At 44.2% G+C, this 26,928-nt stretch overlaps 1 protein-coding gene across 1 annotated transcript; it reads left to right on the top strand.

The window, feature by feature from the left end:
• Positions 1-413: 413 nt before the first annotated feature.
• LOC119181016 (neprilysin-1) lies at positions 414-25,909 on the top strand. Its single transcript, XM_037432169.2, has 21 exons — positions 414-554; positions 1,345-1,429; positions 1,512-1,559; positions 4,594-4,755; positions 6,161-6,247; positions 8,842-9,041; positions 10,754-10,942; positions 13,228-13,314; positions 14,283-14,413; positions 15,761-15,986; positions 17,270-17,368; positions 18,738-18,815; positions 19,228-19,340; positions 21,445-21,506; positions 22,263-22,314; positions 22,705-22,772; positions 22,902-23,032; positions 23,100-23,165; positions 25,237-25,332; positions 25,414-25,487; positions 25,571-25,909. Exons 2-21 carry the CDS (start codon positions 1,351-1,353, stop codon positions 25,674-25,676), a joined length of 2,154 nt encoding a protein of 717 aa, XP_037288066.2. The 5' UTR covers positions 414-554; positions 1,345-1,350; the 3' UTR covers positions 25,677-25,909.
• Positions 25,910-26,928: the final 1,019 nt, after the last annotated feature.

Here is a 26,928-nt window from a genome sequence, read left to right as displayed (position 1 = left end):
ACTAGCACCAATGACACATGGGGCTCGAACCCGGGTCCACTGGGTGCCAGCCCAGTAAAAGGGTGCCGACACAGTAAAATTCTGTCTGGACGACAGCTTTTGCCACCCCCACCCCTCTTCGTATCATTCAATGTATTGATTCACTGTATCGTATCATTCACTGTATTGAAGTCAGTCATTGTCATGAGCACATAAGTTGCATCACCACGCGTGACTGCTTGTTGTTGTTTGTTGTTTGCAGCTTTCCCAATGTGCAATCCGAAAGGCTTGTAGTGAGGTGCAGTGTCCGATAACGTTCGCACCTGACTTAACAGCCGTGCTGGCTCCGAGCTGTACTTGGGCGTTATCACGTTTCGCGTCGTGCCAGCGAAAATACTTCTTGTAAGGCACGTTTCTCTGGTCGCATATATGCAAGCTCCTCAAGTTTCCTCCCGGGAACAAAGTGGTGAGCGAAGAAAGAAGACAGAGAAACACGGCCACCGACGACGCACATGTGAGCGAGCGTTGTTAGGGTGTGACAGCAATGCGAGTCGGACCTCACGCTGCCTGAGCAGGTACTGTTGTATGTCTGTTTCACGTCAACTGTCTGATTCAATTTAAATATATTTTATTTTTTGTTAAAATTCACTATCTTTAGAACGAAATTTCGTCGTCTCAGAAGAGGTAAGTTTTGTTTTAGTTTGGCTGCGAAAAGGAAGAAATTTCGAAAACACGAGATAAAACGATTTCTATTTTCTTTGATTCCATGCTGTTAAACTCAAGTGGTTGTTCTTTAGAGGGCAGCTAACTGCTAATATTAGGCGAGAAAAGCCTATTGTTGACTGATTGATCTATGAATCAAGGTCATCCATTCATTTTATTTAATTTTGTGATCAAGACCACCCCAATTCCTTGGAAAAACACTGCAGTTGTGTGTTCTGGATTAATTTAAAGTGCCAGGGCTCCTTTTTTGTGAAGGCACATGCATAAAGCCCCTTCATGAGTGAATAAGCATTTTGGTTCTGCAAATTGATAGACTGGAAATTGTGTCCTTCACTTCAGGCTCAAAAAACACCACATTCTCTTAGAACAGCATAAAATCGAGCTTGATGTTAGTGTTTCTTGTGGCTCTCACCACATGCTTTATTTCATAATAAGTCACGTGTACTGAAATCACCGCCATGAGTGGATGCCATTTCTCGTTGATCGCCGTATTACCACATAAACGAGGTTGAGTTCACTGCGTTTTCATTTTTCTCATTGAAATGGTCCATGCTGTATTTCATCGTAATATTCTGTGAAGCAGATTTACGCAGTTTGTTTTTGTGCCTCCCATAACTAGTACACTTACGTTCGAACCCACAGATCGCGATGAGAGGCTGTCGACTCATCATACTTCTTACCGCGTGCGCCACCAATGCAATCAACAATAACCTGTTCCCGAGGCGACGTAGGTATTCATTTCGTTATCTCAAGAATTCATTGAGTATCAGTGGTGGCAGTGAGAAATTCACATTTGAATCTTATTGCAGGCTCCGAGTCTACATCAGTGTGTGAGAGCCCCGCCTGCAAAGCGAGAGGTAAGTACGTACGCCCGAGCCTTGTCACCAAACACAGCAAGCCGTGATTGTTCCCGCCATTCCGATGGACCAACATTGAGAAATGTGTTTCAATCGGAAGCAACTTCTTCGTCAAGCCTATCTGATGCAACGGATTACCTAATGTCAATACGCTTAATGAGTTTCCTGATGTGCAAGTGAAACGCATAATCACCAAGGCGGTTTTAAAAAAAATTGATTGAGTGGAAATTCTTGCCCACGAGTGAAGCCGCGCCAACCGTAAGATGGCGGCTGCGGCAGCCATCTTACTAGGGGCATGTCGAGCTGTTGCCGACGGGCGATTGAGACAGAGCATTCTCCTCGCACGCCCAACGAGTTTAGCGCGGCACCCGTTGAATAGTGCCCAAAGTGCGTCCTCGTGCTACCAGTTTTCCTTAGTAAGCCTTCGAATCAAGGCAAATTTTGTTGAATGTTAAGTCACCGATATTAGTTTCTTTGGATTATTTCTTCCGAAACAACTATTTTTTTAATTTTTAATTAACGTAGGCTTTAGACTAACAAATCAGAGCCACCTGATGTCTAAGTGGGCATGACCAGAAAATACCATTTTTCTTAAAGCATGGAAGGCAAAAGCTGGCTTGACTACTGCTGGCAAAGCATTGCGGGTGCTTCTACTCGAGCAATTTTTTTTAAACCTCCTTGGTAATCACCAAGTAAGGACTCGAGACAGAACAGAAAAGGGCGTCCTTTTGTGTCGCATTTCTAGTCTTTCCGTGATGCTAACGCGTCTTCTTGTAATTCAGTAAGCACGTGACAAGTATACCAGCAACGAGTTTTACTAGGTTATTGTATTTTTACTTGCTTGTTTACACCAAGCAATCAAAATATAAGAAGCTTCAACTTAATGTGCATTTTCGAGTGACGCGGTTAGACCAGCGTTTTACCCTCAGAAGTAATTGACATGCCAGATCCAAATGGATGTAGTATAGTTATAGTAAAGCTAGCACACTTTTCCTCTAGAAAAGGAATGCTACCGTGACGAGTTTCTGAAGGCACAATACTAAGCACACGAGTTCTCCCTTACGTGGGGCACCCTTATGAAAAATCAGAAGGGCAGGCCGTACTCCCGGTGAAGAATACAAAAACCGGCATTTTTACTCGAGCAACGCATCAGCATTTTCCGCTTGAAAGCCTCAATGGAAACACGCCATATCCTCAACGTTTTACAGGAGTCATCCCTAATGAGCGGCAGGGTATTCCACCAAGAAAAAAATTAGGGCATATCCACTGAGTAAATGATGATGAGTGGGGCAAAGCGCTGGAGGCAGTACGAAGATATCAATAGAAGAGCATTGTGTTTCACTGTCATTGCTTAAATGCTGTTTGGACATATATTACGAGCTGTTAGGGGCGAAGCTCCTAAAGGTGTGGGCATGTTCATTCCTTGTATATATTGTGCTATCAGCGTCAAATGAAACCCCAAACAGCGGCAAGCCTTCGCGATGCTATAGTGCGCTAAACCTTGAACCAGCCGCGAATATCGCCGCCTACATCATCAAAGACATGACAAATGCTGTGTATATTTATACAAGAAAATTTACAATTTGTAAGTGGTAGCTATACGTCGCTTCCGTTTGCCCTTCATTATAACGGCTTTATGGTCGGTGAAGAGGTGGATCGGTGATGGGGCATAGTTGGATGTTTGCAAGGACGAAGTAGTGGGCAATTTGCAAAGGTGGAACTATAAGCGGTCACACACAAACAAGGAATGGACGTTGTGGGAGAATATATATGGTTATTTAACGCGCATCTGGATACAAGTAGACGACCATCTTGCATTTCATATCGGCTACTTCTCAACAGTATTTGCTTTATGGTCGGTGAAGCGGTGGATCAGTGATGGGCCGTACTGGGATGTTTGCAAGGACAAAGTAGTGGGCAGTCGACAAAGGTGGAACTATAAGCAGTCACCTACTATCAGCGTCAAATTAAACCCGGACAGCGGCAAGCCTTTGCGATATTGTAGTGCGTGCCGTTCCGTTATCACGATTGACAGGCGCGCGCACCCTGTTCGGCAGCCTAACTATATATATATATATATATATATATATATATATATATATATATATATATATATATATATATATATATATATATATATATATATATATATAATATATATATATATATATATGAGCTATTAGAAGCTACGCCCCTAATAGCTCATAATATATGTGCATTTAAGCAATGACCGCGAAACGCAATGCTCTTATATTGATATCTTGGTACTGGTGCCGGGAAAGTTCTTGCAGGAACTTTACCGGTCGTCATCATCATGATCATCAGCCTGTCTACGTCCACTGCAGGACAAAGGCCCCTCCCATGTTCCGCCAGTAAACCCGGTCCTGTGCTTGCTGCTGCCTATTTATACCTGCAAGCTTCTTATTCTCACCTGCCCACCTATCCTGTCTCCCCCTTACCCGCTTGCCTTCTCTGAGAATCCAGTTAGCCACCCTTAATGAGGAGCGGTTATCCTGTCTACGCGCTACATGCCTGGCTTATGTTAATTTCCTCTTCTTGATTTCAACTATGATATCCTTAACCACCGTTTGTTCTCTAATCCACTCTGCTCTCTTCTTGTCTCTTAAGGTTACACCTACCATTTTTCCTTCCATTGTTCACTGCGTCGTCCTCAATTTAAGCTGAACCCTCTTTGTAAGTCTCCAGGTTTCTGCTCCGTAGCTAAGTACCGGCAAGATACAGCTGTTATATACCTTCCTCTTGAGGGGAAGTGGCAATCTACCTGTCGTAGTTTGAGAGTGCTTTCCCGGTATAGCACGCTGAACATTTTTTGAGTGCCGAGTAATGACACGGATTCGTTATTCTCGATTAGCATTTTTGTTCTTGATGCCCCAGATATTTTAGTTCGATAAATACCTATACGTGAGAGATGTACTCTCTATCGGTGATTGAAGTAGTGAGATGCAGTGCTCTTAAAGGTGACGGGTGAGAGAAATTGACCCACACGTTTATCGAGACTTTTGATCTCTTGCAGCTGACCTCATTTTGGCATCTGTAAACATCAGTGCTGACCCTTGCGAAAATTTTTACGCATACGTTTGCAATGGCTGGAAAGATGCCCATCCTATTCCCGAAGATTCACCGTTGGTGAGCCCCTTCACAGAGCTCACGCTCGAAGTGAATAAGGATCTGAAAGGTAGGCACTACACATATACCTATCCATCTTTTGTCTAGTTCAAGAGTTACGACTATCGTCATCGTAAGCAAAATCATAGCGACCAACACAAACGATGCTAACATAATCCTCGCGATACTTTGCAGCGCTCGCAATAAACCAGGTCACTGCCAAATGCGGGATATACTATCGTAGTAGACACCTACCAACTCGCCGAAATTCACTTCATCCCCATCACCACCACAAGCACGCACCACGTACGCAAGTTAAGATCAACATAGTACGAAGGCTTGACACAAGATCCCAATCACTCCTCTTCACAAAATATTTCGTCATCATATGCGACTTTTGCAATGCCCGTCATGCTGCTTTATCGGTCATCATGGCACTGTGCTATTAAAAGTGTAAAGGCGCGGGTTTGATTGCTATCTAAAGCAGTCACACATAAGCGTGGGTGAACATCAAGAATGTCCGTATAGGGATAGATTTAGATAAAGACACCCACGTAGGTCATATTAATCTGGAGATCCAATGTGTGGCGCGTCTCAAAAGAATTTAGTGATACGGCCTGAAACACCCAAAAATTGATCCAACTCCATTCCGCAACCTCATAGGCTCGGTGATTTGATGTTTGCTCTGTTGTACTTAAGTTTCACCTCAGCAACGCTGAAACACGATAAACGAGACAAGACAAAGACGTAGACAAAAGACGAGCAGATTTACTTCGCCTAGAATTACTGTATAGGCTCCCTGCGGAAGCAGAGTTGCGCATAGGTCCGCCATTATGTTTAATGACTGTGCAGTGAAGCCACTTGTCACGCGCGCAGGAGAAAAATACGGTGGAATGTTCCGGCGGGGACGGCGTGCAGCAGACTTATTCACGCCCGCTGAGCAATATTGCACTGCTTCAGTGAGGCGGTATATATTTTTTATAGGTAGCGAAAATGCTTGAGGCCAGTGTGCTTAGATTTAGCCGCACGTTAGAGAATCCCAGGTGGTCAAAATTTCCGCAGACTTCCACTACGGCGTCTCAATTATATGGTGGTTTAGGAACGTTAAACTCACTAAATGAGCTGAAAATGATTGAAACGTTAACTCATTCGAAGTAACAGCGTGATTTTTACACCAGACATACGATGTAAAATGTTTCTGCAAAAACAATTTTGTGATTGCTTGGTTCATTTTGACCCCGCTAGATGGCGCCTACCTATCCAGTCTGTTAGAGATACTGTATGCCTATACAGTAATCAACTAACTTCGCCTGCTACCTTCCTCCCCCCCCCCTACATACACTCACCCTTTGCACGCAGGTCTGACTTATGAGCTTTAACATTACATTTATCAGCGTGTCAGAGGAAGCCTCATTCATGCATCTTCAACTGTTTATATCGTTCTCTTTTTTTATTGGATTTCACGCTATCGACAGAGATACTGGAATCCCTTCCCGTTGTGCAAGAAGCCAGGACGGCCAGAGAAAAAGCAGCCGTCGCATATCACGCTTGCATGATGAGCGGTAAGTGAACTGTACGCTAAATCTTATCTTGACGTCACCATTTCACGCCTCGCACACTGGGCGTTTTCGCGCGTTCCTTGTTACGTCGCAGCATGCTTTGAGTTAGAAACGTTCATAAAAGAACTTCACTGTATCCGCCACAATGTCCCAGTAATCCTGGTTGCTCAACTATTGACACGACGCGTATCGGATCACACCTCAGCCCCGGCGGCCGCATTTTGATGGAAGCAGGATTGTGCATGTCTGCGATGTTGCTATTAATACCCCCCCCCCCCCTGTCACACGGCAAGCTTAACGCCATTTATAACGAATGAGATTAAGGTAACCTAATGTCAATTCGCCTGCATGCTGTCACACGACGAAAACAAATGTCATTTTGAAATGATGACCATGACCTTATAGCCTTTCTGAGCCACGGATTTGTGGAGAAATACAGAAACGTGCATGCAACATGGGTGTACCCACAAAAATAATTTTCGTGGGTAAAAAGGCGCTCCTATATAGAATATAAACGTGGCTGTTTTACGCAACTTGTTGCCACAGCTGCACGACACTCGAAAACCAACACGGCCGACGATGTGCGCGATCGGGAGAGAGTACAGCCGGCTGAAGCGGGACGCACGACTGGCGTCACGAATGCAGAAATGAGACGGCGGCAGCGATTTCGCGTAGTCACCGCTTCGGTAACCACAACACATGCAATGGAACGATCATCACCCGCGATACAGGCAACAACGGCAACAGAGCAAAAACTAAACATGGCATCCAGCCGCTTTAATTGAGAGTGTACCTTTATTTTTTCGGAACTTCCACACGTGCTATCATGTCATCAAACCAGTAATAAGTTTATCATCCCCGTAAAAGTATCCCCCTTTTCATAAAAGTCACCATCTAAAAGTCCCTGGCATGGAGACTATACTCATTCGGTCCAAAATTGAATGCGAATGTGTTTCGGGAACTCATATGACCAAAAATGTTATTTTCATCAAATCACACTTTGTTTCCCGTGTGACAGCAAACAAATGGTATTCGCTGTAAATGACATATTTGCCGTGTGAGATGGGTATAAGTGCATACTACTATTAAAGAACATTTTTCTTATATTAGCATACAACCCTTTCGCGATACCAAAAACAGTAGGCTTGGTGGGAGAAGACGCTTGGTGATGAAAAAAGAAAATGCTGGGTGTCACCCTTTTGATGTTTCTGCATCAGTAACCATGCCTTAATCAAATAAAATCTAGTTTCCAGCCAGTTTGGGGTCCCTCGAAGCAGTGATAAAACCACTTGCAAGAGCACGAGTGCCGATGTACACGGCAGCAGGTTTTAAACTCAAGCTCTTGACAAATAAAGCACTCTGCGAGCAAGAAAAAAACAAAAATATATAAGAATGTCGTAGAATGCAGGTCGCGGGATCGAATCCCGGCTTCGGCGGCTGCATTTTCGATGGAGGCGAAAATGCTGTAGGCCCGTGTGCTCAGATTTGGGTGCACATTAAAGAACCCCGGGTGATTGAAATTTTCGGAGTTTTCTACTACGGCGTCTCTCACAATCATATGGTGGTTTTGGGACGTTAAACCCCGCACATCAATCAATCATAGAAATAACTTTGTACGTTCATTCATGAATACAATGAACAATGATAAAATGTGCACACGATAAAAAACCAATAACGAGATACCATCATTATTGATTGCATGATAACAGACTTTGGTGGTGTTTACAGGGATCTAAGCAGTCACTGGCCGGCACAATTGAATTACTTTATCTTCTGGAGAAGTTTTAGTAGGCCATGTTTCGGGAAGTTGCGCTAATGCAGTGTGACCAAAATTTAAAAAAAAAGAAAACGAAAAGTACACAAATCCCTCATGTCACCGTCGAAAATTTCGCCGGAACATATAAATGTTATACTTCCAGAACTGGTTTTTCTAGCTACTACTAACCATATGATTTCGACACTAGTGGTTCCAGAGTATATTTTACGAATTTGTGCTCATTTATTCCTTCACGTTAGCGCCGCCCATTTAAAGAAACCCGGGTGCTCGAAATTTACGGAGCCCTACACTATGTATGGCGTCTGTCATGATCATATCGCGGTTTGGGGGCGTAAAAAATATATTGTAGCAAGGTCGACAGCTGCGAAGTTAGTATGGCTCTATATTATTTGAAGCAACGCAAATGACAGGACGAAGGTGTGAACACAAGGAATGCTTGCTCGCTACTGGAAGGTTCATTAGATTAACTTCAAAAAGAAAACATTCCTGTGTGTTTTCTTGTCTAAGAGAACAAGTTTTCTTTTTATGCTAATTCTGATAAACCTTCCAGTTGCGACGAGTAACTCCTGCTGTTGTTCATCATCATCAGCCTGAATCCGTTCACTGCAGGACAAAGGCCTCTCCCATGTTCCGCCATTCAACTCTGTCCTGTGCTTGCTGCTGCCAATTTATACCCGCAAACTCCTTAATCTTATCCACCCACCTAACCTTCTGTCTCACCCTACCCCGCTTGCCTGCTGTTATTCACGCAGCTTTAAATAATACGGGGCATGCAGTCGAAACAATTCTTTGATTATTAAAAGTTAACTCTCACTTACAGGCAGCGACGAAATGGAAAGCCTCGGGGCCGTGAGACGCGTGCTCGAATCGAACGGACTAAGTCGATGGCCAGTCATGAACGACGAAGACGTCGCTGACATCGGCAAGCTGGAAGATATGATAAGTATGACCGGCTTATCGTCCCTGTTCGCCGTCGATGTCGCCAAGGACATGGACAACCTCACGTCCAACATTCTCCAGGCGAGTCTATTCTGGTCGCTGACGTATAATATGTGGGAATTAACGTCCCAAAGCCACCATTTGATTATCAGACACGCCGTAAATGAGGGCTCCCGAAATTTTGACCACCTGGGCTTTTTTAAACTTGCGCTAAAGTTTGAGCACACGGGCCTAAAACTTTTTCGCTTTCATCGGAATTGCAGCCGCCGCAGCAGGGATTCGATCCCGCGACGTGCGAGTCAGCAGCCGAGTACCTTAGCCACGAGACCATCGCGGCAGGGCTCTGGTCACTGACTAGTATACTCCCGAGAATATTGCACATTTGCACGCAATTACGATGATCACCGTTCGTTATTTCAGCTTTTCAAACATCTACGTTTGTTGAACTTCGTGCTTCCATAAGCTATAGCTAGTTTGTTAGATCAGTTAATGTAGAAAAAAATATTTTGAGTGGCCAAGAGCAGTGGCTTAGCCAGAGCGTGCCACATCAAGCCCATGCACCCCCCTCCCTTTTTTTTTTTAAAGTGTAAATGACACTCGGTCACACACCTTCTCGCATACATCGAGGTGTGTCCGCTCCACGTCCGCAAACTAAGTTCCGCCTACGGCGCGACAGGGCTGCCTTTGTATACTGCGGAAATCTGTCAAGTGCCCCGATTTACGTGCCTTAACGCAAATCGTACCTTAACGCAAATCTAATTTGTCATTATACGTCATTTACTTAGCAGTGAATATTGACTTGTCGAATACATTTAAAGGTATTGTATATTTTTGAAAAATGTCACCGAGAGCGATTTCGAGAAAAGTAGAATGCCGGCAAAACCAATGACTGATAAACGGCCAGGCGTTTTGGGTCAGAGCATCACCCCGTAAGAATGTTCTGACATTTCAAGCACGTATTTTAGAAGATCGGATTGTGCACGTCTTTTGCGTCGTATTTCTCATCATCTCCGTCAGACCACGTTCTGCCTAACTTGCCGCACGCGATAATCAGTGCTTTTGTTCGGGTGTTTGCGCAGTTTCATGTGCAATAGCTTACAAGTTGCAGTCTTCCTGCTCATCCCTGTTTTTCGCGCAAAGTATCATTATATCGCTTGTATTATTGTTGGTATTTTATCCTATATACCTTATAGGATACAACGCAACTTCTTTTTCACTTTTTATTGTCACCTTTTCCGCTGGTTCTTGTATCATTCATCTTTTGTAGAATTTCGATCGTATTAATTCTATGTTTTACATTAATTGCTCTGTTCTTGCATATCATAATTTGCTTCTTCGTGTGAATTTCGGGTTTATACCATTTGTGTATGAAATTTTTGTAAAGCTGCCCTTACTCAATGCCCATGTGGACATGTAAGGTATTTAAAATAAATAAATAAATGATTACGCACATCTTTGAAAATATTTTGCATAAGATATGTATAAGATTACAAAGAAGCACTTTCGGGACAAGAAATTTCCTAAGGGGTCCCTACAGACTTATCAGGAGAAAACAGATGCATATGTCGCCGTTGCTAATATGTGCACTGCCGGGTTCAAAATTTGTATCGACTATTTGCGTCAACAAACAAACATACTAAAACGTATCTACAGAGTTTCTTATTTACGTCACGTACGTGGGGTGTGTCTTTTCCTCTCGACAGACTAAATGTTTCCCTCGACTGGCGATCGTGCCGATTCGGCCAACTCGACTAATTTATGGAACCTTATGGACCTTGCATTTCTTCCCACAGCTGGGCCAGAAAAGCGACAGCACCCTCGAATCTCTCGTACGCCATCTGTCGGAGCCGACGAGCACTCTGGCCAGCACATTCATGGACGTGACGAGAACGGCGGCGAGGCTTTTGAGACCGAACGCCACAGAAGAGCAACTCGGGGCGCACGTCAACACGACGCTGTCTTTCATGGCGGCGCTGAACGCGGTACGCTACACTGACACTTTCTAATATATATATATATGGCAGCTTCGCGTTAGTGGCACCGAAGCTGAAGTAAGAGAATCTGGGCGGCCTTTCTTTTTTTTATTTCTTTTCTATTGTTTCTTTTTATCTCTGTATATTTTTTGTATCTTTCCATTTCTTTCTCACGTTCTCCATTTTCTTTTCTCGCTCACTCAGGTGCTAATAAGCTTAGTATCTGAAATTGAGTCAAATCAATCTTGAAGTACAACTTGCTCAAGACTCTTTTTTTCGCGCGAGATCCGTTTAGTTACGCGTACCGAAATATTCCCGGCTACTATGTTCCTGTTCCGCACATGCTTCTTTCCATGTTTGTAACTCTCTCCCAATATATTTTCGTGTTTTAATTTTCTGTCTTAATTTTCTTGATTTCTGTAAATTTTTCTCTTCCTCTTTCTCTCTTTCTCACGTGCTCGTTTCACCCTCGCACCTCCTGTACGCGGTGGTGACGCTCGGCCACCATTTCCTGTGGCGCATGTCCACTTATGAGCCCTTGCAAGACCAAGCACAAGTTACAAACAGCTTAAATGGCTTCTCTGTAAAGACAATGAAGAGAGCGTGTGCCAATTTATGAGGTTAATAGGTCCGTTTCTTTTTTTTTCACTTGTTTTTTTTTTGCGAGGCATAAGTTTCCCAAAGTTTTAACAGCTTCGCTCTTTAAATGCATCGGATTTTCTCTGTGACGACATAATATCTTGGGTTGAACGAGGAACAGAGCAGTGGAATGTTGCGGAAATTTCGAACATGTATTGTTCTTTCACGCGGTATCAATCTCTACAGTCAAAATTGTGTTAGGGCAAATCTGATGCATGAGATGACGTCATTATTCAAGGGGCAACTGTTTCTGATAGTCTCGCTCATTCGCCAGACACAAACTCGTGAATCTAACGGGCATCTCCCAGGCTGGCCCTACGCGTGCTAAACTCGTGAATCTAACGGGCATCTCCCAGGCTGGCCCCTACGCGTGCTGGATTAACAGGTGTCGCCTTTTGCTTAGAACGCGCGCATACCTTTTTAGGCGAAAGCGTAAAAGAGCTCATTTCACATAAAATACGTTGTCGGCTTCGGCATCATTGCTTACGATCGCAAAGTGAACTTGTTCGTGAACGATAAATAAAACAAATGATACAACCTTCGGTCCACGTGAGAACCGAGATCAGGCTGTCTGAGTGGTGAACGGGGGGTTGCACTACAAAGTCAAGGCACACTACAAAGTTGGTTTAAAATGCTTAGGGGAAAAAACGCGAATGTCAATAAGCCCCCCAAAAAATAAAGTAAATAAAAAGGACTTCTGTTGGAGAGCTAATCCCACCAAGACCATCGGCATGGCAAAGGTGCTCCACCACAAAGCAACGCTAATGGTGAAAGGTGATTCAGAAAAAAACAACAACAACAGTATGATTGTCATGTAGCTGAAGGATTCTCGTTAGCGCGTGTAATATTGCATGGCAGAATCGTAGAATCGCGCCAGACATCAAAACAGTGTTTTAAAGAGCCACCCATTACAAGCTGCTCAAATATATATTCTCGTGCTGCCTTGCGCACGCGAATTGGGCCCTTAGCTGATTAGCTTAGCTAACAGGGACACATATGGCGTGATGAGCACTGAACATTTGTACTTACAGTAGACATTCTCGGACAGTTTGAAACGACGAATTCTGCGAGTACAGTCGTTCGTTTTTTCACGGAATAGTTAAGGCATGCACCAAGAAGCGAGGCGAGGCTACCAGTTGCCAAGGCAATGCGCACAGGGCCTGATTACGCTACCGCATTGTGCAGTCGTCAACAAGCCTAAAACGAACACTTCGTAGCGTGTCCCAAAACAGTTTGATTGACGCTAGCATCGCGTAGCTTTGGGTTCTGTTGTCGAGATGTTTTCCATGTGTGGCGGCATACCATCCAAGCTTATCGAGGCTACAGCGCCCAGCGCTTCACAGCTGTCGTCAGTCGAACTAGTCTCGGTCACGCGTCCGAGCATTCGTGTCAAAATGCTTACGACTCTATAGACTTGAAGGCAAGTTTGAGCAGCGTCTCAATTTGTCGTGCCTGCTTTTGCTCCCACCACTGTGTGCCTCAACAGTTGTTAGTCGGTGTTTGGGGCGCCTTGACCTCTCTCTTGATCCCGTGTTTGACGCCCAGTCCTTCAACACTTAAATACCGTAACATTGGAAAAATGCTAGTACAAGACTAAAAGCAGTTAAATTTCTTATCTTTGCCATGCTAAATTTGCACTACCATGCTCCTTCCAGGTGCAAGAATCATCCGAGGAGACTCGCAGGGCAAGAAGCAATTATCGGAAAGGCACCATAGAGGAATTTCAGAGAGAAATTACCGGTGTGAGTGCTTCTCACTTTCAGTTAACGATTACCTCTTTCTGAGAAGGTGTGCTACTTTAAAGAACCAGGCCTATTGACTTCCGTACACTTATTAATCAAATGCTTACCCGCTTAGATATTATTTTATGTTCAAGTGTCCTCATTTTCTACACTAAGAATAGATAATGATCTCCAGAGTTCATGTGTCTACTTAACCATTTGCCGAAATCCGGCCAAACGTGCGTTCGCCACTTGTGCTACTTCTGACACTGAGGCTTGATGGCTCGCTCGTGTGCCTCGTCGTCGTCCCCTCTTCACTGCACCACCTTTATGGTACAGCCATGCGGTGAAGCCACCTTCGAAATATGCTTCTTTTACGGGATTAGGCAAATAAAGTAATTCCATTGAATTGCAAGAATGGTGCCATTTTTTTCCAAGAAAGATAGATCTACGAATTCAGCGAAAAATTTCAAGTGAATTTGGTGCAGTTTTTTTTGTCACTTTAGTAAAATGGCAATTGCGACTCGCCTACGTGTGAAATCAGGACTGGCAAAACAAAAAGTCAAATAACTTTTTTTCTTTTAGAGTGGAAGGCGAGTCGTGCCTCACGTGTCTACTAATTAGCGTGTGTCATTGCTTGTAAACATGCGCACACGGGGTGGGTGGCGAAGATGTGAAACTACCCCCACCCCATCAACACAGAAGTGCGCGAACGCCTACGTTCACGACGCTAAGGTGATAAGGACACCCGAATTTTTCGGAGAAGCGTTGTTTCTTCACGACCAAATACGCAACCGTCAGCAGAAAGTATACGCATAGCTGAAATGAAGTCATCTCCAAAATTTTATTTTTATTTTTATTTTGTTTATGAGCGTCGCTGTCACCACGGCTAGCACGTTGCAGCTCATATTAAATGGTTTACTAGGCCTCAATTCAACCCGAAGAGAATAGAAAACTAACACATGCTGCACTTTTTTTTTTTTTTGCAGATTGACCTACACGGGCTCATACAGGACGAATTCGCGAGAGTCAACATCACAATTCCCACGAACGAAAAGATAGTCGTCAACGCCATTCGACACGTAAATGCCACCGTACAAGTTTACCTCCAAGCCAACCTGTGAGTACTGGTTTCCATTATCATGAAGGTTGGGACTTCACGGGCCAAAACCACAATACGACTATCGGAGACACTCTAGTGAAGGGTTTTGAAGTATTTCCACAACCTGTTTTTTTTTTAAGTGCACCTAAATCTAGCCCCACGGGCATTTAGCATCCTGCTGTCATGATGATTTGTGGGGTTTAACGTCCCACAACCACGATACGATTATGAGAGGCGCCGTAGGGGAGGGCTTCGGAAATTTCGACCACCAGGGATTCTTTAACGTGCGGCATCCTGCTGTCGTAAAATGCAGTCACCAAGGCCTAAACTCGCCACTTCTGGGTCATCTGTTCGAGCACCGTAACAACTAAAAAGCGAGGCGAGTGAGTTCTGGATGTCAAATCTGTCAAGAGGAACAGAACCTGCCTAGACGTTCTTAAGAGCGAAGCTCCTTACGCTCTGCACTATGTACGTTGACACCGTCGTTCTCGTAGTTTCCCGACGGACCGACACACCGTTTTTACACTTACGCCGTACATAGCGCTCTTATGGCACGCATATGCTTATAAAATAGAACGTACTTTGTCCGACCATCTGTGCATCCATCAGTCCATCCGTTTACCTGTCCATCCTTAAGTTGGCAAGGATGGACAGGTTAAGTTGGTAGTTGGCAACTTCAACGTAGACATTATGGGACTTGTAGTACCTAGCTTCATTTCACGATCAGAAATCCGTTCGTTGACCGTCCGCCGATTTTTCATGCCCCGTAAGCTTGTAATAACCTCTATTAGGCGCACTTTTAAAGTTATTTGAGCTGGGAATGCCTATATGACTGCTCATTCTTTATGCTAAAGTCTTCGGGCGAGATGCCAGTAAACTGCGGTTTATGCAATCAAAATTTCAGTCATCTCTTTCACGTGCTGTTTGAAGATGTCACCGCTTGTAATCCGCATATCTATCACTTCAGTGACTTCCTAATAGAGATGTATGTAAAGAATGGGACCGCGGCTTTATCATCGTGAGCCTGAGGTCGTGACACGCAGATGGCGCACGGGAGAAGGAGTGTCGTGGGCCAGGGGGCCAGAAAAATTCGGCAGTCGGTGCATTTATTTCGAAGAGTGGAGCTCGAGTTCTGTTAAGGTTGCATAAAGGTTAAGTTTTGTCATTCCTGAGGACTCCAGCTGGCACTGGCTCCGTGGAACCGACCCAGAGGGCCGATTTGGCGCCAAAAGGGAGCACACACCTCATTGGGTTCCAAATGTGTCAAACGAAATGCAATGTGGATAGGATGCATGTTGTTTACGCCGAGTGTTCCGTACTTAAAACGACGCCGCTAATTTGCGTTCATATCCTACCCTCAATCAGGGCGGTGGTGTACAACTACATCGGCTTCGTGAAGGTCGTGGAGCTCCTTCCGTTTGCCTCCAAAGATTTTGCCTCGCTGGTGGGGACCCTGCGTCACATGGCGCTGGGTGTCCAGACGGAAGCGCCCCGCTGGAAGCAGTGCGTGTCGGCCGTCGAGCGAATCATGAAGGACGCCGTCGGACGACTGTACACGGAGCACAGGCTCACGAAAGAGGCGAAGCATGAGGTGAGCGCGCCAACTGCCTAAATTCATGCATTCGATACTCGCTTGTGATGGACACCGCTTACACTCATGCTTACTGCACTTCATCACGCTAGCGTTGTTAAGGCGTTCGCGTTTCATCGAGCAAGATATGTTCGTGCTTAATCAATAAGGGATTGCCTTGGGGCCAATAAAACTGTAAACCTTCTTACTACCTGTAGATAGATTGCTATCGCTATCAGTGTCGCACATTTCGTGTGAAAATATCACTCCTTCAGACCAAGTTAAAACGTAAGAATATTGCTTAAAAATCGTGTAAGAGGATACACTTCCTGGTGGACGACTGAGTAATGAAACTATTATATCTGAAAATGACGACGGTGTCGGCCGCAGGACTTGGCAACAGAAGAGAAGGCAGGGACGCGAACCAGGGACATGCCCGGTTTGCTACCCTACGCTGGGAGAATGGGAGAAAGAAGGACAGTCTAAAGATAAAAGAGAGAGGCTAGAGAATGGAAAGAGAGAAGAAAATTGTCAGTGCATGGGCTGAGGACGCATTATCATGTGAAACTTGGTTTTTTTTTTCTTTTTAGGTGTGTGAAGTGTTAGCCTAACTTAAGAGTTCTGAAATACTAAATGTGTACAGTTTTTGTTAACGAGTCGTTTGATGCCATTTTAAAGAACATACAAATGTGACGGCGTGGTATCCCTTCAGCGCCCTAAGCCAAAAACATGCGCCTACGAATCCGATGTTGCGCCCCCTTTAGGTTGCGCAGTTGTGACGCATCTGCGCACACATTGGTACAGCTATTCAATTAGTAAAAAATATGCACCTACAAAGAAAAAAAAAGAAAAAATAGCACCAACCTGCAGCTTTTTATAGCTCTTGCCAAAATGACAAAGACCAAGGAGTAACGAAAACCAACCAAAAAATCATAAACGGTATACCTCTCCTATATGTTGGAGCCTCTTTCATGATGACGCCAGCTTTATTACGCATTTATAAGTGCAAATGAAGGTCTCTAATTAACCCACAAGCCTAAAAGATCGAAATGGTTGTTGAAAAGAAAAATGAGCAGTTGGCGATACCACGACGAAATTTCCAGACGAGTTACTTTTCGCTATAGAACAGATTTTGACATTCCACTCGGGGAGATACGCGATTCTGACAAATGAAGTGTCGATGTCATGCGACAGTTTCAGAGGCATACAATGCATGAGCTGCTGCTCGATAAATAAAGATAGTCCCAGGAGCTATTGCATGTAATGTTATACCAATGCTTTCTTCTTTTTCTTTTGTTTTTAAGGCACAGCGTATTGTCCATCAGATAGGCATGTCCTATTACGATCGACTGCAGCACGTCAACTGGATGGATCGCCAGACACGTAGAAAAGCCAGAGAAAAGGTACCTCTCCACTTGTGTACTTTTTTCTTCACATATTGCTGAAATACACTAACGTGCACACCGTTGACTTACAGTGGCTCTGTCAATTTTTTTCATTTATTATGAATCATAGCATGAATTGCAGCATGAATTCGATATAATCGAACGACAGCATAATGATTCCATTTCTTATGGTTGTCTACTATTTTTACTGTTTTCTTTGTACATTGTGTATAAGACATGCTTTTGTTCAACCACTAACTGCTCATTGTATAAGGTGGGCAGGTTCCTCTCAAGCTGCCCAAAGCAGTTTTTTTTTTTCGCCTGGTCATCCTCACAACCTTGTTGCGAATAAATTCCATTCAATTGATTTCACCAGAATTCATTCCATCTCAATAATATGCATACCTATCTGTTCCATTCGAATTCATTTTATTCCGTCGTATTACATTCTATTACATCCTACTACATCCCAATCTAGAGCTTTTCATTCAATGCTAATCCATTGCACGTACCAATTCGTCTAAGCCTTCGTGTAGTTTTAACGTATCATTGTATGACGGTTATCTCTGACAGATTCAAGCAAACTAGGGTGCAATATTCGGGACTTAACAGCCTCAGGAACACTTTCGCCTCTGTAACACCGTCGGGCTTAAAGCTTCACAGAAGCGACCAACAAATGCCACATATGCCAGCTAAATTAGCTAATCAGCCTCCGCTAATCCACTAGAGCTACTATTTAAAGAAATTATCCGACGTTTCTCAACAGTATACGAGTTACTTGTTCACTTTGCTGGACCATAGGTTGCTGTCAATCACGTAGGTGACGCAACGAGCGCGCGTAAATGACAGGCCCAGTCCCCGTTGACCTGTTCAATGTAGCTAGGTAGACTGAATGATTAGAGATTCTAGGAGCAGGTGGGATGATGCGCTATTTTCCTTGCCGACAACAGCGGCGTTATTCTAGTCAATGAAGCGACTACGTTAATGCACATGCTCATCAATGACTTTCGTCATGTGACTTATTAGGCACGTCACGTTGGTGCTCCTTAAGCCATCGGGATAATCTTCCTGTCTAGCTCATATACATAAAAGTTCGTGGCCATATAATATACCCAGAGGCTCCATGTATTGCCACGATTCCCAGTTTGTAAAGCCAGGGTCCAATTATGTATTTGAATATTTTCAATATTTTTTCTTTCGTTGTACGTTCCTTGTAAGCACTCCTGTGATATTTTAAATATGAGACAGCAGTATCGGTGAATAAAATGCAAAATGGATTCCTTGGATAAACGCCTTAAGCATGCACTAATGCTCCACGGCGATTATGCTTGTGACCAAGAGGTTGAAAAACAAGCCCTTGCCTTTGTTTATCTTGGCTTTATTTCAGTTGTGGAAGATGACTTCTAGAGTTGCCTATCCGGACACCTACCTCAATGATGATTACATCAACAAAAAGTATGATGAGGTGAGTAATCAGCGATATCTATGGCCCCTTGTGTAACGTAACCATGTCGGGAATAGCCGAACCGCAGCAAACTCTGGAGTGGTACATGTCATCTTAGTTAATTAACCCGTACTTTCTGTGCAAACGCTCACTTCATTGAAAACATGATGTGCGCAAAAAAGGGTGCTTGAAATGAGACACAGACGTGATTTTAAGCTAAAAATCGCTGGTTCTTGTGCTCGTTACGGTTGGTGTTTCAATTGTACAAATATTATTCTGAAAGTTTTCTACTTACTGCTGCAATGAACACTGTCCTATAGACTCGTTTCCCCATAGCGAGCCCAGTCGGCTTGATACTTTCCCAAGCGCCCCACGGGCTGCATCCCTTAGAAATACTAGAAGAATCATTGCTTTAAAAAATTCTACATTTCAGGTTGGCGTGATTACCAGAAATGAAGAGTTTGTCGAGATCTCCGAAAGATTTCAGCGAACAGCGTACGTCAAACTTCTGCGGCAACTGCGTCAGCCAGTACAAAATAAAGACGAGTAAGTTTTCACTTGGGAAGTTTTTCTGCGGCACTATCGTCGTCGCTACAGAGTATCCTCCAGTCATTTATGTCGTAGAACAATCTGCCCATTAGACTATGATGAACGTACGTACCCCTAAAATGCTACAAATTTGGGCGACTCACTCGATCTGCCACACCAGTAGGTAAAGTAGCTTACACATGCACACAACGTCACAACTGCATCGTAACAATTTGTTCCGGTACGACGCTGTATTAACTCGAGGCGGATATTTATGCGGCTTTGGGCACGTGGCGGTAGTAAATACGAAGTTACATAACACAGCTCAACGAAAGAGAACTCTTCGGGGATTAGTGTTTTTGCTTTGTTGGACACAACGCCAATGAGAGCTGACAGACAGTCCAAGTCAGTGAATATATAGGGAATGTCGTATATAGCAATAAAGATGTAATTATGAAGAAACTGAAGTGGATTAGAAGCCAACGTGCCACCAGTAGGGCTCGAACCTGCGACCTCAGAATAACGCGTCCGATGCTCCACCAGCTGAGGTACGGCTGCGGTCGTCCTGCCGTACACTTCACCAGGTATACCTGCGCATTTAAACCTGAGAGTGAGTCAGCACCGCTTGTAGCCAAGACGGCGGCTGCCAAGACGGCAGGCTGCAGCCGTATGCGGCTGCAGCCGACGCGTAACCAAATATTTGATATAAATGAACTAAAGAAGGGCGATTTTTGAGGACACTGACTAAGTTCTCTCTATTTATATCAAAATTACTGTAAGTAGAATCTCACACTTTCGCCCCGCCGCGGTGGTCTAGTGGCTAAGGTACTCGGCTGCTGACCCGCAGGGCGCGGGTTCGAATCCCGGCTGCGGCGGCTGCATTTCCGATGGAGGCGGAAATGTTGTAGGCCCGTGTGCTCAGATTCGGGTGCACGTTAAAGAACCCCAGGTGGTCTAAATTTCCGGAGCCCTCCACTACGGCGTCTCTCATAATCATATAGTGGTTTTGGGACGTTAAACCCCACATATCAATCTCACACTTTCCTTTGTTAGATTGCCTGTTCTCCCAATATACGGCTGAGTGACTTTCGTCTGGATATAGTTTTTATTGCGCTAGCGTCAAAGAGCTCATTTCGCCGAATTCCGGCATTGGTGCCGGCGTCATTGGTTACGAGCGAAACATCATTTGGACCATGACCGAAAAACCGAGAAAGATGCAAATAAAATTGCTACAAATTTGCGGTTGGAAGTGGCAATTAAACCTAGCCCTTGTGCGTAATAAAGCAGGCGTTCTATAAGAAAGCCGCGTCATTGCTACAAGTGGCTTGGGTAAAAAAAAAAAAAGTACGCTTGAGAGATGAGAGCCGCCGCGCGCTCATTGCGCTATCTTGCTGATAATGCTGAAAACACGATGGTCCCCACCCGCACCTCCAGAGATGCCCGCCAACTGCGGTAAGTGGTAGATATAAATAGCTAGCCGTTTGAACGTTGAAGAAGGTACTCCTCGGTGGCTCAGTGGTTAACACCTCGCACTCACGACTTGGAGGTCCCAGGTTTGATTCTGCACGCCGGAGTCTCTTCCTGAATCTCTGCGCGTCTTCCTGAATTTCTTGCGTCTTCATATATATAGATACGTATACGGTGGATGACATCGACACCGGCGGCAAAATCCAGCCGAGATTGTCCATATAATTGCTATCGCTATAAAATTATGAATATGATGCACTAAAAAGAGTCGTCAACGCTTGTACTACTGCGTGGTATGTTCTTAGAATCGCACCAGGTGTCCAAACATGTGAATTGCACAACGAGTGGGTGACTTACAGCAGCGCACTCATTAGAAAGCGTGCAGCTGCGCATGTGCACGTGGTGCATAACTTACAATTATATAGTGTGTACTACTGCAATTAGCAAAGGGAATGATTAGGGCGAAAGGCACACTACTACTAAACTGTACATATAGGCATTCTAGGATAGTTTGAAACTGTCAATGTTACGCCCACAAACGTTCCTTTTCTTGCAGCATGGTTGAAGGCAATGTAGACGGGACCCAATTATACACTATTGTGCCTCTTTGAGACGAACCTTAAGCGTACTAGAAGCTTCTTTTTTTCTGTTTCAGATGGAGCGTCGCTGCCACTGAAGAGGCTAATGCCTATTACACTCCGGAGACAAACGAAATAAGTAAGGTTGAGAAATAGTGCTGAGACGTTTCTTATTATGTACAATCTTCGCGGGACTAAATGCGACAATTTACAACTAAATAACCAACATGACTTCTTTTTGTTTTCTTCGGTTCGAACTGGCTTGCTGTAGAAAGGATGAGTGTTATATCACATCGGCTACTCGATCTAACTGCTCCAATGGAAAAAAAAAGTGCCTACCCAAATTGCAAAAATATACGAGTGTACAAGAACGTACAGCAAACAAAAATAAATAACAAAATAACCTGACAATAATCAGTTTGCTTTGCAATATAACTTTCACATTCGCACATTTCCATCCAATACTGCTCACAGTATGTGAACAAACATCACTTCGTATAAAACTATACAAAGCTGCTTATCACAAACGCTTATCTACAGCGGCGCCTCAAAGAAGTCTTCGAGAAGGTATTCGCTGTTTGCCGAAGGTGCTTTACAGACCATGGTTGAAGTATACTTTAATTTTTTTTCAGCGTGGGCACTTTGTAATATCGGCGTAATTTCGACTGAGAAGTTTACGTCAGAATTACCCACATTTTTGGCGACGAGTTTTGCATATAGCGACATGACGTGGTGATCTCTGACAATTACGTATGCCAGTTTTATACATGCGTTTTAATCCGCGAGCACTGCTTCTGATGTTTGTAGTTGCCTCGGTGAACGCATTGTTTTGTTTTAGCAGTTTGTTTATTCCAAGCGTTTCAGACTAACGCGCTTTTCTTACGCATGGTGGCAGTAATACCGGGAGGAATACTTCATGGTCCTTTCTTTGAAGAAGGGCTTCCAGAGTAAGTGGCTTTCGTGAAACCCATATGATCGCCCTCGTATACAGCCTTCATTATCTTACAAGAATATTAGACGACCCAGTGCGTCGTCTATATAGTCTAAATTGATTAATTTTTAACAATTATTTTTCATTAATTTAATTTTTAGTCCAATAATCTTCTAACATGCACCAACAACGCGTTTTGCTAAAGTACACCCCTTCATTATCTTAATGAATCATAAAATTAGAAATCTCTAGAGGGTGACCAACACCTTCAAAAGGAAGTTTCAAAGTTTCGAGAAGGTGATTCTGTCGAACTGAGCAAAAGTGCCATAAAGGGCATCCGGTTGAACCCCCCCCCCCCCCAAAAAAAAAAAATCCACCTGAGGTTATTTTTCATTAACTGACGCAGGTACGCCAACATCGGAGCACTCGGATCAATAATTGGCCACGAAATAACGCACGGTTATGACGACCAAGGTGAGTGCATCTTCATTTTTAAAAGCTGGATGCTTTGCAGCTGAACATTTCCAGTTAAACAAAATTTAGCAAAACGAAATTCAATGAAATTCGATAAATTGCTAAATACCAATAATATTCGAATCAAAGGTTCCCAGTTTGACGGCGAAGGACGCTTAGTAGACTGGTGGAGCAACAAAACCGAGCAGAACTTCAACGCCAAGAAAGAGTGCTTCATCAAACAGTACGGAAGCATAGCCGACCCAGTCACGAATGAGACGGTACGTATACCATTCACACATCGAAGGAAACGTCCGACGAAGCTATCTATGCATTCATTTTCTTTAGATCCACGGAGAAAACACAGTGGGAGAAAATATCGCTGACAACGGGGCAGTGCGCGTTGCCTATGCGGTGAGTGCGTCATTAGGACTTTTCCCTTCATAATCACCATAACCGTCACTATCATCACCAAAAGCACATGTATCGCCCACTGCGTCATACGATTTCCTCTACCATATTTACTGGGAAAATTGTGGCGCTGCGATCGTTCGGCCACCGCGAAAATGATGTGTCGCATAGGGAGTTACCTATGGACATCATGTTCGTGGATTCGAGCGCACTTGTTAATTGGCTTTGTTTATGACTGCGTTTCGGCTTTTGTTTCGGATACAAGAACGGCTCGTTGTGAAGATCGTGAGCCGATTTTGATTGGCCAGCCTAAAAGAGTCAAAGTGGTAAAGTGGGACTGCTGAATTTTTATCTGAACTACTTATGGGGACAAAGCAGCCTGCACGCCAAACAGAGGCACACGAAGTGCAACGAATGAACCTTAGGCAAGTCCATGGATGTACTAACCAATATTCTAATGCTGCCTGAAGAGTCATCTGTCGCAGCGTTTATAGGCACTATCGCGTGATTTACCATTTGGTGTATATATTGACACGTGTTTATATGAAAAAGAACAATGATAGGAATGTTTTGTAGATTCCAGCTAGTGGGTCAGGCGGTTTTTCGGGACGACAACGAAGCAGGCGTCTTGCTATGGATTAGAGGCTACAAACAAACAAGCTGTACAGCTGATCCTGCATACGCTCTTTTCGCTGCCGTAAGCTGCTGTCATCGTTTGTTCGCGTTGCACTGCAACTCTATTCACTGCAAGACGAACACCTTTCCCAATGAGCTCGATGTTACACAATGTTATGTTGGGCCAGTTGGTGCACCATTAATAAAAAGACGTGGCGAAAGGTTACGACGGAGGAAAAAGATGAGAAAATTAATATGTGGGGTTTAACGTCCCAAAACCACCATATGATCATGAGAGACGCCAACAAGATGAGACAGACAATACGCGTTCTTTCTGTACTTTCTTGTTCCTTATCAGCTGTAACCTTGCACGCGCCACTTGTTCGGTGAAGTTACACTATCTCGCGCGAGCGGATTCTGTTCTGTGCCTGCAAATTTCTTAATTTAATAATTCCACCTCACCATATGTGATATTCTAAGCTGCGTTTCTCCATTTCTTGCTATCCACACCATCCCACTGAGAGCATTGACTATCAGTTATCTGTTCTGAGCATGTGATCCGCAAATATTGATTTCTATAGCTTCAATTCCGTCTAGAATGTCCTTAAGGTCTGTTGTCTAATTGAACAGACCGTTTTTGTAACTTCCTATCAGAAATTACGCCTACCATTTTCCGTTATATCACTATGTGCATCGTCCTTAAGTTTTAGTCTCTTCTACACACGGGGTATGCATAGTAGCGTAACCAGTATAACCGCTTGATGGCAGAACTGTACAGAACGTGACACGGTTCTCGCTTTTACGTAATATTTCGCAGTTACATAAAATAAATATATACATCGCTAACAGTAGCCCTTACGAAAGCAAGCATGAATTTTAAGTATATTCTATTCTAAAATTAAGGCCTGCCTTTTTTTCTAAATCTTATGTTATCAATGCCCTCAACACTGCTCTGACATTTAAATATTTAAAAAAGCTGAATCCTGTTAGAACCTTATGTTCACGTGCGTGGATAACCGGAAGAAAATTACAGCATATCCACGAGATGAATGATCACGAGTGAGGCGAAGCAGACGCACGGACGGACGGACGCTTCACCTCATTCATCACCCTTCACTGCGTGAATATGCTGCGACACCATTTTTATTGACACGCAATACAACTGGCTACTACGCCGACTACAACGACACGGGACATGCGACCTACGGTGTAGGGGGCTTGACCCCTTAAATAAAAACAGTCGGAAGGCACCTTGGCGTGCTTTTTAAGCATGAACAGAAACTGATTCGGACGTACTAGAAGGTGCACGTAACCTTACATGACGTCTCTGTTCTACGTGTATCAAAAAATTGAGCAACCCTCACTGCGAAGAGAAATTACCTTCTTGCTTTCTTTCACAAGCGTCTCTGGCAACACCTCCGGGTCTAGTTGGCTTATTATAAGCGCGTTTGTCTTGCAGACGTACGAGCGGTTGTCAGGATCTTCGGGACCCGAAAATCTGCCGGGTCTTGAAGATTTCTCTCCGGACCAGCTTTTCTTCATTTCTTATGCGTTGGTACGTTTTTATATTTACAAATACATGTAACGCTAACTTTGGAATACCTGTCGTAATGTAAAATTTTATTCCCTTACTAAGGTTTGGTGTTCATCGGTCCGCACAGAAGCGAATTCCATGATAATGGCTGACGTGCACAGCCCCAGCCAGTACAGGTATGCCAATGCATTGTCCTCTTGGCACGTACGCCGTTAAACATGAATGTTACATAAAGGGTCCCTCGTCTTTCCTTTTTCAGAGTTAACATACCACTGCGGAATTTCGAGAAATTCGCCTCGGCTTTCGAATGTGGTCAAGGTTCCCAGATGCATTCACCACAGGAAGAGAAGTGCGTTTTGTGGTAGAAGGACAATCGCTGAAAACTTAATTTAGGACTAGGAAATCCAGCATTCCAGTCATATGTGACGCCACAGTTAATTCGACTGTCATTGGGCCCCGAAGACACGGCGGAGTGACCAAACCCAAAGCAGAGACCGCACACCAGACAAGTTCCCACAACGGCTAACGGAGAGCAACGTCCCGTCGTGTTACTGTATGGGCAATGAAGATGTTACCAATAAACGCACATATATCCCTACACTGTCATAGAGATCCATGTTCAGGATATACGATTCCGAACACTGGCCAATGACTTCTTTGCGCAAACACGTACACGGACACAAGGAAAAGAGGCAAACAACACGGGCGCAAACTCACAACTGGTTTATTTTGAACAACGAACTGTACTTATATCTTCACGTAGCCCACACGCCCCCCATCGCTGGATCCAGGAACAAACGAGATAACCTAAAGAAAGCTTATTCAGCGCTACGTCATGATAAGAACCACAAAACAACAAAAATTGAAGAGTTTCACGCATCTGCAGACGGATTGTTGCACGTGCCTTTCAAAAAGTCAAATTCTTTATCGGACACGGTGACGGAAGCTTGGCCGACACATTTTTCTCCCATGTATCGGCCAAGTTTCCGTCACCATGGGCTAGGGCTAGTGATTGTTTTTTTTTTTACTCTTTTAGGTGTACTTGTTTGAAAACGTTGAAGACACGGCTATCCAGGGTTTCGGGTTCGGTGTGCTTCCAGTGTTGTTGTTTTGTGTCACCTTAAAGTGTGAGTAACATTTTGAATAAATTGTGTATTTCCTTTAATATCAGTTAAAGGGGAAAATTGCCTGGTGGAGTTTGGCGGAATTGTCCGGCGCTCACCGGCTGAGTAGTTGTGTTTTCATGTGCGTATGTGATGTCTGTTGAGCCCACAATGAAGCAGGTGGTGCCCTCTACTTCATCAAAGACGGTCGTCACCAAACCGACTGCCGGCGCTGATCTCTCCGGACAGTGGCTGCAAACCTCAGCCCATCGAGATCTTTACCCCCCCGCGCGAGAGACTGTTACGACCGGACCTAGGGAACCGAGCAAGAGGAGTTGCGGGGAGAACCGGTTCTTGACCGACTGTGTCGTCGACCCCCACCTCCCCATTCAGGCTCCTCCCTCTCGCCGGGAGAATTCCGGAATCTGCTGTGCGTTCGTGACCATGTTTGGGCATTTTTTAAGGCGCCGTGACCATATATGGACATCGTGTTAGGTTGTGCCACTCCATGTGT

This window comes from Rhipicephalus microplus, chromosome 10, assembly GCF_043290135.1.
Source record: "Rhipicephalus microplus isolate Deutch F79 chromosome 10, USDA_Rmic, whole genome shotgun sequence".
In the NCBI taxonomy this organism is placed as follows: Eukaryota; Metazoa; Arthropoda; class Arachnida; order Ixodida; family Ixodidae; genus Rhipicephalus; species Rhipicephalus microplus.
The sequence above is the reverse complement of the archived record's forward strand: the minus strand, read 5'-3'. Positions and strand labels throughout refer to the sequence as shown.

Excerpts from the sequence above, each read along its gene's own strand:
- LOC119181016 (XM_037432169.2), top strand. The coding sequence starts at position 1,351 with ATGAGAGGCTGTCGACTCATCATACTTCTTACCGCGTGCGCCACCAAT. Across the intron at positions 1,560-4,593 it reads CCCCGCCTGCAAAGCGAGAG|CTGACCTCATTTTGGCATCT; the intron begins GTAAGTACGTAC and ends GATCTCTTGCAG. Across the intron at positions 19,341-21,444 it reads CCAGTACAAAATAAAGACGA|ATGGAGCGTCGCTGCCACTG; the intron begins GTAAGTTTTCAC and ends TTTCTGTTTCAG.